This window comes from Urocampus carinirostris, chromosome 1 (genome assembly GCF_059441175.1).
Source record: "Urocampus carinirostris isolate Australia breed hairy pipefish chromosome 1, RoL_Ucar_1.0, whole genome shotgun sequence".
Classification (NCBI taxonomy): domain Eukaryota; kingdom Metazoa; phylum Chordata; class Actinopteri; order Syngnathiformes; family Syngnathidae; genus Urocampus; species Urocampus carinirostris.
Genome location: NC_142349.1, coordinates 43045710 through 43063893, shown reverse-complemented (window position 1 = coordinate 43063893; position 18184 = coordinate 43045710). Strand labels below are relative to the sequence as shown.

Here is an 18184-nt window from a genome sequence, read left to right as displayed (position 1 = left end):
TAGGTGGATGTCCAATAAACACTACATAAAACAGGAAACCTGGTCCCAAATTCAAACTGTGAAGAGGTTTACATGCAGAGGTCCTTATCTGAAAGATGCCACATAAAACGTTTGTTGCAATTATATTTAAATAAAATAAAACTGTGAGTTCCTGGGGTTTTGAGTCATCTAATTGCACCTAAAATGTAGAAAAGTGGATACAAGGCTCTGTTATTGACGAAACATTATACATCTCCAGACACAATGTTTATTTGTTTTTCTTTGACTTGTTCTGGGGCTCTTGGTGTGCTGCTGCAGATTTATGACCATTGTCAGTCACTTAAACTGTATCGTCACCCACTGCCATCTATTTCATCACGCCTTTACACCTCTGAAATGAGCAGGGTAATCGAGTGTTTGTGGGGGCAATTGTTGATGACAGGCAAAGCTTTCTAGCTTCTAAAAATGAAGTGATAATTAAACACATTTAGATGACCTACCTCTTCAAGAAGTAAATGAAAAGTAGAAGATCAAGAGGAAAAGCATAACAAACTGAAGTTAATGATTGTAATTTTTCATTTTCCATTGGTTCTTCATAATGTACATTTTTTTTAATTCGAACGATTTTATTCGAGTTCCATTCACGGATCATTAACCGCCTGGGTCATCGGGACACAACTTCGTGTGGCTTATCTTGGGTAAGTAGAGTTGGTGGCAACCATCCCTCTCAAAGCCCAAATTTTGGGTATGATTTTTCGCCACCACACGAAACAGATAGTACTGGTTTCTATGTTTACCAGAAGCAGAAGAAAGCTCCTGATCTGACTCCGTTACAGCACCTATATCATCTCGTCTGGTTGTTGTTGGTGTAAAGGGTCCTCCCGCTCCTCAGAGATGAGCCGGACCACTGTGCACATTGCCAACAAAGGCTTCAGGTGTATGATGATTCTGATACCAGATCTTAAATCACTGAGGGAAGGTCTTTTTTCTTTGAGTAAATGTTTAAAAAAATAACTGTTTCTTAAAAGACAAACAATTTGTTTTTTTACGTATTATTTGGTGTGTGAGGGTTTTTTTTGTAATAAATAATTTAAAAAAAAGTTTAGATGTAAAACTAAAGTCTAACGGTCAGTAAATATGAATTTTCGACAAGATCTGAAATGATGAGGTAACGAGAGAACCGTTGGATAAAATTATTAGAAAACATTTTTTGTTTTCAAAAAACAACTTTCAGGGACACAGGCAATGACTATACTGCTAGTGGGACACTTCTCTTTAGGGAGGCCAAATATCCATGAACCAAAAAAAAAAAAAACCTCTGAGCACGATTTGAGTAGTTGGTGAATAAATATAAATCATACAAAACTAACCCATTTTTGTCCTATTTTTTGCACCTGTCAATTAAATTATCTCAGATTAACAAATAGAGGGTGTTCTTCGTGGGGAAGCGAATTCATAATTAGCACTACTGAGCTTGCAGAACGGACATGGTAAAAACAATTGTACAGTAACAACAGAGTAGGTAGCATATTAAAAACTAGATTGTTTCTGGATAGAATCAGCTTTGGCACTATTTCATCACAATACCTGAAAACTTATTTTCTTGATCTGGCCCATCACATTCTACAGAGAGCCATTTATTGAATCAATACCCCTTTTCTCCAGACCAATAGAGGCTCATCTTCGAGCTGTCACGCGTACATTATAACATATGAGGAGTATCAAAATCTGTAACATAATTAAATCCATCCATCCATACATACATTTTACTGCACCGGTTATCCCCACTAGGGTTGCGGGGGTGAGGGAGCCCGCCCCAGCTGTCTCCCGACGGTGGGCAGGATACACCACGAAATCGTTGACAGCCAGTCGCAGGGCATAATAAAATCAAGACTATGAAATGTAACATTTCTTTGCAGATATACAGTAACTGAAAGCACTGTGTGAGCAACCTTGACTTGCTGCAAGGTTGATACTGTATCAGCCGTTCATCATTTACTTTATGAGCTGTATCATCTTTTCTAATGACCACGACATGCTTACAGCATCACACATTTCCATGACAGCAAATGGATTTAACGAACAAATCACATTACTCTTAATATTGTAAAAAGCAAGGCGCACTGCATTAAAAGGAAGCTTTGCTTGGCACACACTTGGCTCAAAACTGAGAATGACACCTGTGACGCCTCCCGCATACTAAAAAGATAACTCCTTCGTTTTTGGGTCACTGACTCCACCTCCCCCGCGGGTTTGGTTCTGTTTTTTTCCTAGGCACATGCTGAACGTAACATGGGACCACAACGACTTCTCTTTCAACGCCAACGGCTACTTAGTGAACCCAGCAATGAACATCATCACTCTGGACCGAGAAAGGCAGTGGGACAAGGTAATGAAGGCTCACGGCCCAAGAGTTCAGAACAAGTCTACTTCTACTGTCATTTCAAAGTTGCTGCGGCGGTGATTTCATCCATCGGCGGTCTTGTTATTGAGGCTAGTTAGAGGCTGCACTCACACCAGTGAAGCACTTAATGAGGGATCGTCTCACACGGGTATGATTCTACCCGTCTAATACCCTCAAACACATACTTAAGCTTAAGAGCCACATAAGTGCAAGTCTTGAACTTCAAATCTTTTCTATAGTTACTTGGGGTGAAGCAGTTCATTGAAATCACATTTTGGTTCAGTTTGTCAGAGGACTTTGTAAATTTTCAGAACAAGAGAAACTTTTCATGTGTTTATTTTCAACAGATGACAGATAAATGTCTCTCTACAAGGGAAAAACATAGTTGAGTGATAACCACATAGATTATGCCAATATGCACATGTAAACTTCGGTGTACTGACTATCCTAACTTATTTGTGGGTTTATTTATGACGTTTTATAACTATTCAGGCTTTTTCATGACCCAATTAAAGCACTTTTATTGACTTTCAAGGCCAATTTTCCAATTTCTCCAAGTACCATTAAAAGAAGAAATCCGGTGCAGATCGTCAATTCACATATGCAATTATTATTTTTTCGAATATACTTGTGGATCTGAACAATACATGTGTGAATATTTTTGGGACAAATTGGATAAAACTTACAGGAAATGTATGTAGCCTAGATTTTTACATACAGTTCTACCTTAATTTTTGCATTGCCCATGATAAATATCCTTAGTTGATACGTAATCATTTGCTCTAATACACATTTTCATCAATAGTACCTGTTTTTGTGTACCATGCACCTGTCCTCCTGGGCCCAACCAATACAACTAATGTCAGCTGTCATTAATCACAAGGGAAAAATAAATGCAACAGCGAAGCGAAGCCGCCAGAGAGCATTGTTGGCGTCATTTTTAAGCAGTCTTGTTGAGAAACATGCAACAGTTTTAAGCATTTACATGCACTTCAATCAAAATACAAAGACTTTTCCTACCTTGATAACACAAGATTATAATACAAGCATTTTGAATGATGTCAAGCAACTAAACAAACCCTGACTATTCTTCTATGCATGCTCTTCTAAATAGTATTTCTGCTTTGAATGAACCATTTTGGAACACTAACGTCAGTCGTAAGACAATCTTCTTTTCTTTTTTTCTTTTGAAGTTTTATCAAATTCCAATGAGTTTAGTTTTCATTTTGAGATACTGGAACGTGGTCGGCTTTTCGGTACACTTTCGCTATTTACCAAAGTCACTATGCTTATGTAAACTCACATAAGTATGCTGGTTCTGATTCTGTTGAAATGAGGAAAAAATTCACATTTAACGCTGGATTGACTTTTCTGGCGCATAAATTTGCCTTTCGTGCATTGTTACGAATATGTTTTAAACGAAAGATACTTAAGTGACTTGACTGCTTCTGATTTGATGAGTTGCATTGTAGCTGCATAATAATAATAATGATGCAGAAAATGACACAATAAGGATGATAACGCAGCTGCATTATTTAAAACATTATAGGTTAATAAATTGAAAAATGTTACAGCCCTATCTTCACAAGAATATAGAAGTATTTTAATACAGTTTGATATTTTCTTGTTTTTGATAAAAAACAACTCTACATTATGATATTATTTTCTTAGTGGAAATGCACTGGACTTGATGAAAAAGTTGTGATATGATTTAATAAAAATTGTTCTGGTTTCTATCAATAATGTTTTTGTGATCATTAGCCCCTGCCAATAATAGACGTAATCAGAAAAGTACCTGAGAAGAGGTACATAATTTTAATGAAGCGAACAAGCCATAACCAAATGTGATATTATGCCCACGAATACCGTTACAAGCCAGGTAGATAACATGAGGAAAAACAAGCATGGCCCTTTCCTGAGACATGTTAATTCAAGTCTTTACACAAGTGAAAGCCCGCTTGAATTGTTAGACATTTACTGGAGGCAGTGAAAGAGATAGTTATTGGCAAATATAAATAACAAAAGGGAGGAATGTTCTGTCCCTTATAAATTGTATGAGAAGCAAAAGGTGCCTCTTCATCACATACAATTACCATAGGTATAAAAAAATGAATCATTTAATTTTTCCATGTACTTTGTAGCCAATTTTGCTCCTCAACGCTTGGAGAACAGTCAGGGGTTTGCGTGTTAATTGCAGCATTAGTAAACGGGCGTTTTACGAGCAGATTTTAGTGCCGTCTAGATTCACCTGCTGTCAGCACTGCAGCGTTTAAACATCTTCTGGTGGAAAGCTGATCTTTTCACTACACAGTGATGAACTTTACATCATCCCGGAACGACAGCCTATGATTTCCTGCTGATTGTGGAAATCCTGACGTGGACCTGACGTGAGACACCTTTTACCAAATGTTGGCTCATCTCCACTGCGCTTATCTGTCTTGCCTCAGGGCACCCTTTGTTCTCAGAGGAGAACAGCAATTCAGCCGCATGATCACTTTTTTTCTCAAATCCTCTAAGTCATTGTTCTTTTGATCACCTTTTCTTGATCTATTTGAGCAATTTAGATCCAAGGTGGGCAATGTTGTCAACTTCCACCAGTATATATTGAACTTCCTCAATTTGGGAAGTGGGAGTGAATTTTAATTAACTTTAGTGCAGCGTAACGTCCTTGTTCTATAAGTGTGTCGACATCAGTCAGGATGATGGACGAGGAAGACAAAAGATGATGAAGAAACCCAGCTGGGGAAAACTAGAAAAAGTTTATCCAGACTTGAACACTTGTCCAATGTCCAAATATTCTCTTGTTTGAATCCAAATACGAAAAAACTTTATTGTCAAAGTACAGAGGGGATTAAAATGTGGTCTGAATGGGACTTAGAGAACAGAACCATTATATAGCAAATTGATGGTTTGACAATAATTAACCTTGTAATTATATCACAACTGGTATCAACACTACTGTCTTTATTGTTATTATTTGTGTCTGAATCATATTAGTGATTAGCAGGATTATATATTTAATAAATGAATATTGTGATGATGATTTTTATAACTGTCATGTGGCCATTGGTGTTATTATTATTTTTATCCATTATTTCTTATGTGTTAGTGAGCAGCCGTTCAAAGATGAGTCAAAATAACAATTATGCTTTTTAGTATTATCATAACCATTATCATGGCTATTATTCTGTTGTTTGTTTATTATTAATATTTATTATTATTACTATCATTATCAACTATATGTCTATTATTACTGTTGTTTTGTAACGCTTTTATTGTTATTATATCACTGTCTCCATTATATTATGCAAATTAATTCCAACTCAGATCTATAATACAAACAATACAACTAGGTGAATACATTTGATGGTGATGATAGTGAAAACTAAACAAAAACTAAACAAATGGGAATACATTCTCATAGAGATATCTTTTAATAAGAACAAAGAATAAACATTTACTAAATGGCTCACTGTTAGGGCAGACAAGTGGGCCCTTTAGCCAGATCTCTCCAGCATCATGTCTTGTCTTTTAAAAGCACAGATCACAGACACTTAGAAATGGCCCTGGGGAAGGCGTCCCCTCTAGCAGAGGTTTAAGGAAACCTGGTTTGATGGTCAACACAAACAACAAAACTGTCAGTTGTTAACAACAGTACCAAAGACAATTATTATTATCACCGTTATTTTAGATATCTTATTTATATGTAATGTGCCAGCAATGATGGTGATAATGACAGTGGGGGAAGAAAAAAAGGTGATAATAATGATGATGATGAAGTGACTGCATCCACTAATTATATAAGACTGAATAGGCTTGGGGTTTGGGACCAAATAAGCATAACTGCTTCCCACTCCCCTATTGTGCTATTTTTTTAATCATGTTATTATTTATTTATTTTATTTTATTCTTGTCTGCTTTTTCCTTAGAGAGGGATATACATGTATCTCATCGATCATCTCTTCTCATTAGCTGCACCGCTTATCCTCAGTAGGGTCGCGGGGGTGCTGGAGCCCATACCAGCAATCATCGGGCAGTGGGCAGGGGACACCCTGAACTGGTTGCCAGCCAATCGCAGGATACATATTTATTACTCTTATTGTTCTTATCATTATTATTTTCCAAGTGTCTTGAGGAACCAATGTGACAAAGTATAGACATGAGGTATTTGTTTGTTATATGTAAATACACAGAAGAGATCATTTGAGTAACAAGTTTTAAGGAAGCCGAAGGGGTAGGAGTAAATAAGCTTAATCCATCCAACTCCTTTTTGGACATGCTACATTAATATTGTTTTGTTATGCTTTTTTTCCTCACTTATGTTCGAAATAAAAATGTCATTCATTAATCCATTCATTCATTCATTCATTAAAAATCACCTCAGGGGCCGTGGAAAACCTTCTCTGCGGGCCTTAACTTTGACCTTTGTGGGCTGAGGGGGTTGGTTATCCACCAAAACAATTGTGCCACAGCAGTTTAACTTGAAAAAAACAAGCTGGACAGGGCAATATATTAGTGTGTTGATTGAATTGGGAAGGTCGGACAACTCAGAAGACAGCAAACCTTTGCAAGCGGGAAAACGTTTTGTCCAAAACTTTTAGCCTACAGGTAAGATCTCATACCTGTCAAGCTCCAGGGCTCCATGCCCTTACAAACTGTCGTATTTTCCCTTACAAAATACAAAAAAATCTTTGACCATATTTTTTTTTCAAACGTGTTTATTTATGTAGTTTAACATGTTTTAGATAGATAGATAGATACTTTATTTATCCCATTTTATTGTACATATGTTTCGTTATATCATTCTGTACATATTTTTAATAATAAAATTTAAAAAGAAAAAAAAAATCAGGAACAATTGTTATCAGCGTAACTATAATATCCATTAATAACACTTTAAATTTGAATTTGTAAATAAAGATATTTTTTTGAGGACAAAACGAGTTGGCATTTCTATTTTGTAAACCAAACCACAATATCAACCACTGATGCTTGTATTTTAAATTTCAAACAGACTATTAACAGGGACAGAAAATACAAACTTTTGCAGCCTTGTGACTGGGAAACATACCTGTCAACCTCCGCGGCTCCGTGCCCTTAGAAACCATCATATTTTCCCTTACAAAATACAAAATAATCTTACACCATATTTTTTTTCAAACGTGTTTATTTATGTAGTTTAACATGTTATATTGTACATGTGTTTCGTTATATCATAAATATTGTTAATGAACACTTTGTTGTGAGATACTGAGTTGCTCGACATGAATGAGGTTTATTATAAAAAAAAGTTCAAAAATGAAGTAGCTTGGATGTTCACCGTAGAAGGAAAAAATACATGCAAAAATAATTAAGTAGAATAATAAATTTTCTTATTCAAATTATGAATTCATTTTCTGCATTAAATTATTGTTGGTAATATGCTGATTAAAGGGATAACCACAAACCTGTATTTTTTCATTTTCTCCTTTTATACTTCCTTTTTTTATTAACTTCTTTATACAACATAATAATTCGTAATATAATGCATCAGAGCATGTGAGCCGTTTGAGAGCCGACTCTCTTTAATGAGTTGAGCCGAAAAAGTCAGTTCGCTAAAAAGAGACGGACTTCCTTTCCCTACACAACTCGAACTCATTTGACTTGATTGATTTGCAGTTCCGTGATAGTCAGTGTATACCGGATGGTACCCATGATTGCGTTTTTCCGTACAGATTTTCTTGTACGTCGTACACATCTAATAAACATACTTTGTACAGCAAAAACGTACAGGTTGACAGGTATGAGATCTTAAGGCAGAGCCCAAGGCTGAACTAACACAATACGAATTTCGGGCCCGGTCTGGCCTAGAATGTCAATCATTACGTTCAGGTCGGGCAGAGCTTCTTCCACGCTGACTTTTTAAAATGTATTATCTATCCGTCATTGTTCTTTTTTGTCTATGTTTATACAGTCTTGTTTAACTTCAATTTTGTTGCAAAAGACAGGCTTTACGTGTCACGAATCTGCACGGGCCCTTTTTTGTTGTAGGCATAGGCATGTTTCCTTTTTTAGTGACAAGTGAACATTTAGACGAAGTCCAAAAACCAAGAGTGGTATAGACCAGGTATTAGTGGCAAAGAAAAAAACAACCCCTGTAGGGTTTGGTCTAATTTCTCCGTAATGATACACGTCAGACGCATTTCAATAAGCGCTACTGAGTTTCTGCTTCTGCCGTCACTCAATCTACTTGCACGGGTTTCTCTTTCAACAACTGAGATCGTGCCTGTGAGGGTGGCTGGCGCATCTATTCTCATCTCTGTGTGTTTCGCAGCCTCTTGAAATTCTACCGGACTCGATTGAGAGTCGCAAAGGTAAATAGTGGAGCGTATCCGGCAGCAAACATCTGCAGAGAATGGTGTGTTTGCTCTTCCTTTTCCTGCGGCTTCTTTGTGATTTCTTGACATTGAGCTGACTTAGAATTGCTGTCCTGGAACATTCCCGACTTGTGAGGGAAAAAAAATGTAATTAAATAGTCAAATTAAGACGGCGACATTCATCACGCTGACATCTTTTTCAGCAAGAAACTAAGCGGGGGACACTCGAGTAATCACTGGCTGGCAGGTTTGGATTTCTTGCTTTTGTGCAAATGGAAAAGGGTTCTCATTCTACTTGTTATTGTCCACATTTATATCATAAAATGAAGTTGTTAAAAAATAATGACACAGTCTGAGAAATGCTTGAGGTGGTATCTGTAATTTGAGATTTTGCTCTTCTCTGCTACCATGCCCTGGCCTAAAGGCAATTGTGTAATATTAGACCACTAGATGGCACTGTGTTGTGTAATGCAAATGAAAACCAGTGACAATCGCCGCAAGATGCCAGGCAAACATGGCGGCAACTAATGGTATGGATTCCCCTATATAAGATAAATACAAATTGCTCAACCTATGAATATTTATTTAAATAAACATAATGGATCATGTGATTTTGCCTATTCAAATCCGTGTTTTTTTTTTACTGGAGATTTCTTGTAACACTAGGAGGCACTAAATATTCCTCACCGTGCCTTTAAATAACTTTAAAGTCATGATCGCAGCCTCAGTCAGCTCACACCCCAAGTATTAATACATTCATAGTTTTTCATCTTCTAGGGGGTTTGGGTTGGTGTTTGGACTTTATTGGAAATAGGCCTTTTGTTACTTTTACCATTTTCAGGCTACACTAACAAAAACCCCCGAGGACGAGCATAAAATCACTCTACACACCTCATCCCCTATCTCGCCCTTCCCTGCTTCCTGATGTGTTGCGAGTCCCAGAACAGCGGTGCTAAAAGTAAGATAAAGCAGATAGGTGAGGTAAAAAACAAATTTTAAGTTGGGCATTGTAAACACATACTTTATAAAGAAAACATTCTACTTTCAACCTTTTAAGGATACCTCCAATGACGCACTCCCACTTTAACTTTCGGGTTTGGGTAAAGCTGATTTTGATGGGTTCTCTGAAAAAAAATCCCTCTTGCTCAAGTGGCACTGAAAGGATTCCATTTCTCTTGACCCTGTAAAGCCCAGCGTTGCCATATGGCAACGTAACTGTTACCACCCACCAAACATACATTAATGTGTTTATAAGTCACATCCTGCAAAACTTTGAGGTTTTGACATTTAGGAGGATTTGTGATTTCACGACCAGACACATCCCCCTAATTAGACATTCATTTTAATTCCTCTACCACTAGTAGGTAGAATTAGCAAACTGTATTTTTGCGTGGTACATAAATTGCAGCAACTTCGCCCGGCCTGACCCAAAAATCAATTTTCTCTCAAGTGTCCATGAACGCCGGCGAGGGCCTGATGCAACAAACCTTGCGAGGATGAGCGATAACAGCTAAATTGGGAACGGATGCATTAAGATGTGAGATTTTGATAAAAGAGTGTTTTGCAGCTGCCTCCTCAGCAGTTTCATCTCACGCAGCGTGGGCAAGAAAGCTTCATTGCTCACATGTGTCTCTACTTTATTTGTGTTTTAAAAGGTGTGTTGTTAAACAGATTTATTACAACTTTACTGTTTGGATGTGGCATGCTCCAAAGAAACGCGAACCAGGTTTACAAATGATGATTTACATTTATCTGTAGCATAGGCTTTCATTCTAATTTGGAATTCATCCAATTTGAGCGTAGTCCAAGAATCACATTAGCATTTCAAGATCAAAGGTTTCAAAGGAGGATGTTGGTATTTCAGGTGGGAACTTACGAGATGAGCATCCTGCAGATGAGGTATCCTGTATGGCCACGCTACGGCACCTACCTGGAGCCCGTGTCGGACTACAGGCACTTGACGGTGGCCACGCTGGAGGAGCGCCCCTTTGTCATCGTGGAGGCCGTGGACCCCCAGACCGGGACCTGCGTCAGCAACACTGTGCCCTGCCGACGACAGTCCAACAAAACTGAGGCGTGAGTAGATCGTCACACAAAACGTCCAAAAAAAAACCCACCAGAACTTCTTCACTGTTGTATTGTTTCTACCAATATTATTTGATCACTTTTAAAATGTGCTATGACTCCCGCCTGTGTTACAAAGGAACGTGTTCCAATAACTCGGTATTAAGTACTGCAGGGCGTTATTAAAAACATTTTGTAACTCGATGTTACAAGGGTTTTTAAAAGCAGACCATGAATTCTAACTGATCCTGTTATTTGACAATTCCCCTTTCGCCCAAACAGCATTCTACAATTATTAATCTGCCAGCACCACAGGCCTTCTGACCACACCGATTAAGAATGGACGTGTTTATAACTGCCTACAAAATACAACTAAATACAGTTATGGTGGTACCGTCTTAAGCACATGAAAAGCCCTACTTATATTCATGTGTATTTTTTCTACCATATGTACTCACATCTAATAAGTATTTACAACTGTGAAATTAAATGTAAAATTATTATTGTGCCTATTTGGTTGTGTGTTACCAGGAGGGAAGGTAGGCAGTGCGTGGGGAGCGCGCGTGGCTTATACAGGAACTACAAAATCAATGGGGCAAACATGAGCGCAGATTTCACTGAAAGGAGTGCTTGATTTTACTCTTATATCTGTAAAGTTAGTTTTGCAATACCATGCCTAAAAGGGAAAAGAAACATCTCAGCTATTACTCATGAAAGGAGATGGGAATCGTCCAAATAGAAAAGACAAAATGGATACAGAGTGTCTCGGCTGTGTTAGTTTGCAAGCTCTCAAGATTGCAAAAATGCATAAAAGGGTACCGCCTCCAGTTCTGTTGTTCAGTTCAAAGACCCAGCTCTTAGAGCTCTTATTTTAGCTAACAAAACATCACTATCTCAAAAAAAGAATCACTTCAAAGAGACAGCACAGTATACCTCAATCATAGTTAAGAAAAATCTGAAAAAAATGACTGTATAGAAATTGAGATCTGAGGATTTGGAGAATTAAAAAAACAATCCAAATGGTTGTTTAATTGTGAAAGAACTGACTGATATGCTCATCGGCAGCTAAAAACTGCGAGGGCTTCACTTGCATCTATCTATGACCACTCCACCATTTTTATGCAGTCATCGGATACTATCAAAAATGTTTTTAGAGCATTTGTTTGATTACCACATTTTCAACACTACAAGGGTGCAACGGATCATGAGGCACATTCAAAAAAATAATCTTTTGTGATATATAGTTTCATTTATAAGGCGCACCTGACCATAAGGCTCATTATTTAAAACTACAGTAAGGGATCAATAAAAAAATAAATAGATACCATAAAGTTAAGTCAAGTCATATTTATTTGTACAGCCCCGATTCGCGAAATGTTTCAAAGGACTCCACAGGCCACAATTACACTGTGCCCTGTTCCAAACCTGGCATGCAGGCAAGAAAGACCATTGAGCATAAATTATGACATCTGGTTTCACTACTAAAATTAATGTCAGCAACAAACAATTGAACAATTAACTACAAGAGGATACTCGAAAACCAGTCTATTTGTTTCTCAAAGGCAGAACAGTTCATGTATGCTGTATCACTTAAAAACAATTCAAACAAGAGTACTGTTTCATCGTTTTGTACAAAACGTTACCATAAACCAAAATATTCATTCACATATTCACAAAGCGGACAATTATTGTCCAAAGCAACAACAAAAAGGGAAGTCTGCGCTGCCGTGAAGTTCTACGCTTCTCTTTTGTTACCTTTAAGCAACAAACAATTGACATGTTGAACACAAGAGGGAACACAAAGACCACTTCATATGTTTCTCAAAAGCAGAACAGTTATTGTATGCAGTATAATTCATTGTAACTACGCATTTTCAATTGTATCCACCATATGTTTTGTTATATTTCTGGCCAATTTGAGGTTTCTTTTGGTGCGCCTTAGCGTCCGGAAAATATGGTAAATGATTTCTGCAATGACTGTTTTTATATAAAACCCTGCAAATAATTCTTGACCACCTGTTCCCCAATTTAGACATGGTTTTACCTGCCTAAAATCTCATCCCAAATTGGAGATCAAGATGCCACAAAGTCACATACAGGGTGGATTAGACTTACCTGGGTACTCAAAAAAAGTACATGCAATCCCATGCACATGTCTTTCAAAAGTTAGCCTGTCGTCTCCACTACTGCCCACCAGACAAACTTGATGAACCAGTCAGAAAGATATCTGTACTACCATGATCTGTTCACGGACAGAAAAAAAGGTCTGTGGCCACTGAACTACTAGATCCTTCTTACCACTTAACAAACTAAATAACCTTGCTCTCTTTCACCTGACTGGTCTCCTATGTCCCCATTATTCCAGTTGTCGCCTCGTTTCTACTAACACCAACCTCCTCACCCCATTATCAAGTATCACAGTGTGGGTCACAACCTGTTAGCGGTGCCGCCGTAACCCCCTGGCCCTTTTGTTATTTGCAACTCCTGACAGCCTCACCTCATTTAAAGGTCAAGTCAAATCCCATCTGTTCCAGATCACCTGTAAGATTTGACCATGTTCCAATCTTATGGTTAAAGTTTTCCCTGTTTTTTGCCCATAATAAATAATCTAAATAGAGTGGTTCATTAAAAATGGGAAAAATAAATGTGCAGCAGTTTTGTAAGCCGCTTCCTGTGCTGTCCTTTTGTTTACATGGAACCTGGACTACCAATACTCCTGTTCAAAGAAGTGGGTCCACAGAGAGATTGCATCTCTTGTTGACTGCAGAAAATTTACCAAATTGGAGGACATGCTGATAAACATCCTCGATCGGATGACAAAATCCCAGCAGGGAATTTGATCAACATCCTTTTCACACTCGGCTAATTGAAGTTCCGATGAGACTAGCACATGCAATCACCGCAACCGTTCCGGTGTGCTAGCACGTCCGTCATAATTGATTTCTTATCATATGTGAAGGTGCCATTAGGAGCAAGATTAAAAGCCTCGTCCCTGCCGTGGCCGTCGCATCGCTCACGTGGAGATGCGAGCGCCATCCCGGGATCGACCCTCCATTAACGCGGAGGCTGTTACCCGTTAATAGGATCGCCTCCTTTGACGGCCGAAGAAGGCACTCGCTGCTTTCAAACGGCAACATCTTGTCAAACAAGTCGGCAGCAGACTCGACTCAGTGGAGCAGTTCGCCCGTTCGAGTTTGCGAGTTTGGAAAGGACAAGTCAGACCGTTGGAGGCTGAAATGGCTTTCTGGCTGAACTGTCAGTTTTTGGGTCGCTGGCCAAGCGTCCATGTTGAAAAGTCCATTCTGAGGACATGGGAAACGTTCAAAAAATCCTCAAATGAAACGCGACGTTTCAATTACTGTATTTTCCAATCTATATGGGGCACCTAAAAAAAAATATTTGGTCAGAAATAAGAATCAGCATTTTGTTTAATTTTTAAACCTGCTGTCGTGCAGAGTCTTGGAGCCAGAACCAGCAGGCCGAAGGACATGCTCTTCCATCAGGCTGTCAGGACTCTAAACTCCCTACCTGCCCTACCCCTCTAATCCTTCTGCCCTCTGTGAAATCACTGCAAAACCGCTATACTTTTTTGCACATTTTTGCACATTTTTATTCTATACCTTTTATATTTTCATATGCATTTTGTTGCTATTTATCTATATTGAGTATTTTTTTTTGCATGTTTGCACACAAGGAAGAGGAAGTCATTTCTAGTTTTATTTAAATTTTTCTTTATAAAATTTTCTCACATGAAGCTATATTTAACAAAAAATAACATTCAGGACCTTATTAAATTTGGAATCGAGTTTGGATTCTGGTTTGGAAAAGGTTCCATTCAGAAAGCCTCAAGAATGACCATTTTAAACAAAGTTGTCAGAATTTTGTGACCTTTGTATAAGGAAAGCCTTTTTATTACTTCTGGAGTTCTTTACATCCTGGTTGTGAGACAGGTAAAACAAGCGCTGGAGCTGAGATGAGTTGTTTCTTTTATTTTATTAAAACTGAATATTCCGGGCACCAATGTGCTACAGGACAATAGCTTGTAGATTTACGAGTACGGCTTCAAAATGGCTGACAGTTACTTTTATACCGGGAGGGTGGTTCCAATGACCGAGATCTAAGGAAATGAAACTCAGAAAGTTCAATTTTCCACTGGAAAGTGTAATTTTCGCTTAAACTTGTTCGAACAGAAAGTGATATGACAAGCCCAAGCCTCGTCTGTCTACAGAATTAAACACAACCGTAAGAATGGAGAAACAAGCCTTACAATTGCAACTGAATAAGTTAAGTCAAGTCAAGTCATGTTTATTTGTATATCAGTTAATCACAACGAGTCTCAAAGGGCTGCACAGATCAAAGACCATTGCAAACTATTATTACAGACGTTTTAACGTCATCCCCTCATCTAAAACCTACATGAGGGCAATTAATACACATATTATCAACAGAAAATATAGATTATTCATATGCTATAGAGTAGAAGTGTGTTATACGCTTAGAAGTTTATTAATTAGGACTAGATAATTGAAGAAGTTATAAATAACCGAAATAATACAGAGGTTATGATGAAATCATACAATCATGACTAAACATGCAGTGACACATTCCATTATTGCAACACCTTCCTTAACACGTTTTGATTGAATACAGTGTGTGTTCATCTTATTTCATATCAGCTGCATCTTTAGAGAAGCATCAACATTGACAAAATACATCAATGGGAAAACAACAAATCCTAGATTTATTCCTCACTGCAGGAAAACTTAAGTCAAGTCAAGTCATTTTTATTTGTATAGCCCTTAATCACAAAGAGTCTCAAAGGGCTTCACAGGTTATTACACATAAGCAGTTTAGGTTATTCATATGCTACAGAGTAGAGGTGAGTTTTAAGCTTAGATTTAAACATTTCCACTGAGGTTGCAGATCGGATCTCAGGGGGAAGAGCATTCCACAGCACCGGTGCCCGGATGGAGAACGCTCTCGAACCTGCGGAACACTTCTTGGCTCTTGGGATCACCAGAAGACCGGCGCTCTCAGAACGAAGGCTTCGGGCCGGAACATGGGGGGAAATCAGATCTGAAAGATATGAGGGGGAAAGTCCATGTATGATTTTGTATACTAATAAGAGAACCTTGAAATCACATCTTAGGCTAACAGGGAGCCAATGCAGGTTAGCCAAAATTGGGGTGATGTGATCGGACTTTTTTGTCCTAGTTAAAGGCCTCGCTGCTGCATTTTGTACCAGCTGAAGACTCTTGAGTCTGGTCGTCGGAAGACCGGAGAGTTGTGCGTTACAGTAATCGAGACGGGAGGTAACAAACGCGTGAATTATAATCTCCGCATCCGACTCAGATAGTATAGGACGAATTTTAGCAATGTTACGAAGATGGAAAAAAACGTTTCTAGTAATTTTATTCACATGTGTTTGAAAGGACAGATGGGGGTCAAATGTGACACCAATTACATGAATTCATGTCAATATGTTAAAAAAACTAAGTTTTGGAGACCTATTTTTTTCACTGAAAATTGTGAAAATGGATACAACAGGACAATGATTGACAGAGGAAGTAAGGGTTTCAAGTAAGGCAAGAAAAATATATATAATTGCCATCAATATGTCAATATTCAATATATTAATAGTTAGTTGGACTGTATTGATTTGCCTCACTTAAGCTGCATACACAACTTTAGGCTAAGTGTCAATAGTCTCTTACATTTGATTTTGATCCACTTCTAAAACTAGCTAATGACAAGCATCTTGTGTCAAAAGTAGACAGGGATAAAAAGATCTGTGTCATTTTTTTTATGTATTTATTGTTTGCCATGAATATCAGCCCGATATGCTAAATAATGTATCATTTGCATACTGTTAAAGGGACTGTGTAATATTTAGTTCTTCCTAGTAGTACAAAAAATTTCCTTCAATTCAAAAAAACATTGATTTGAATACGAGGCAAATATACATGAACCATCATACCAATGTTAATTTTTATAGGAAACCATAGGTCGGGAAATTTGTATTTCTTTTACATTGTGGAATTTCTACCTAGAGGTTGCCGTCATGTGTGTCTGGGATCTTGTTGCTATGATGTGCTCTGTGGCACAGTGGCACTGATTTTCATAAGCATTGGACAACAGTGCCATCTAGTGGTCAAATATTACACTCTGGGGCTTTAAGCTCAGTGGGTGGACACATCTAAAGGGAAGCGGGAACTAGGGGCCCGGTCACACAGCCTTTTGCGTCGGTATCGCGGGTAAAATTTTGCGATTGTTTTTGCCCGTGGTTGCCCGCAGTAGAAAATGCGCAAAATTGGCCAACCCGCTGTTCATCCGTGGTATGCCCGCAAAACAGACGCCGGCGACTGTTCCGCTTCCTCATCGCGTCAGTTCCACGTCCTTTCCGCGTGTGGACCACGGGTATAAAAGCTGCCGAGCCGGGCTGTAGAAATCATAACCGCTCAAGACACAGTCCCGTGAAGATAAAGATTTCAAGCTATGGCACCGAAGAAGAAGCGAATATGTTATTATTGTAATAGTTTTTCATTTTTATTTCATTATCTTGTTATGAAATGAAAAGAAATGTCAAGAAATAAAAATGGATTAAGACGAGGTCACTACGGTGACAGGGATCCATGTTCACCCCTTGACGTCTCGAGCACAACTGACGTGTGCTCGGCAAATCGCGCTGAATATACGCGGAGAAAGGCGTTTGACCGTCACACGCGTTACACACGCTAATTCACGTGATAACACCGCGATACAGGCGCAGAACAAACGTGCTATGACCGTGCTCCACCAGTGATTACCCGCTAAAATTTCGAGTCCTACCTGCGCGTAACCACGCCCTGGCCGCGGCCATAGCACGTCTTTCCGCGTCTGTACCGCGTCATTACCTCGTGTATACCACGTGTGCCGCCCGCGGTTACCCTTGGTCTAAAGTTTTGAGCAGCGCAAAAGTTTTGAGCAGCGCAAAACTTTTTCGGGCGGCCAACCGCGTGTGAATTTCTTACCGCGTGTAAAGCACTGCTGTATCTCGTCTGTATCGCGATCTCAAAGCGTCCAACAGCGTCTGCTTCACGGGCAGAAATTTATGGCCGTGATTCAGCCTCGATACGCCCGTGAAAGGCTGTGTGACCGGGCCCTAAGCCTGGGGTGCTCAAAATAAGAATGATATTTAATAACAGAACAAGAACAAAGTAAGAAAACAACACTGGGTCACACAACAAATAACATGTGCAAACAAAATCGAACCTGACAATATGCAAACCAAAAACAAAGACTGAAAGGAAAAAGCAAGGAACAAGGTAGCAAACAAACAAACAAGTGGGCACAAAACTGTTAGAGGTAAGATATGAAACCTGAGCCTGATCCCAGCCTAAAA

The 18184-nt window shown here is 38.6% G+C and overlaps 1 protein-coding gene across 1 annotated transcript in view; it reads left to right on the top strand.

Annotated features, from left to right (window-relative positions):
- grin2ca (glutamate receptor, ionotropic, N-methyl D-aspartate 2Ca) overlaps positions 1-18184 on the top strand; it is a 109446-nt gene that overhangs the window by 65610 nt on the left and 25652 nt on the right. Inside the window, exons 4-5 of the mRNA XM_088340465.1 lie at positions 2254-2368; positions 10604-10815. Coding sequence (XP_088196591.1) covers positions 2254-2368; positions 10604-10815 — 327 coding nt within the window. The remainder of the gene's footprint in view (positions 1-2253; positions 2369-10603; positions 10816-18184) is intronic.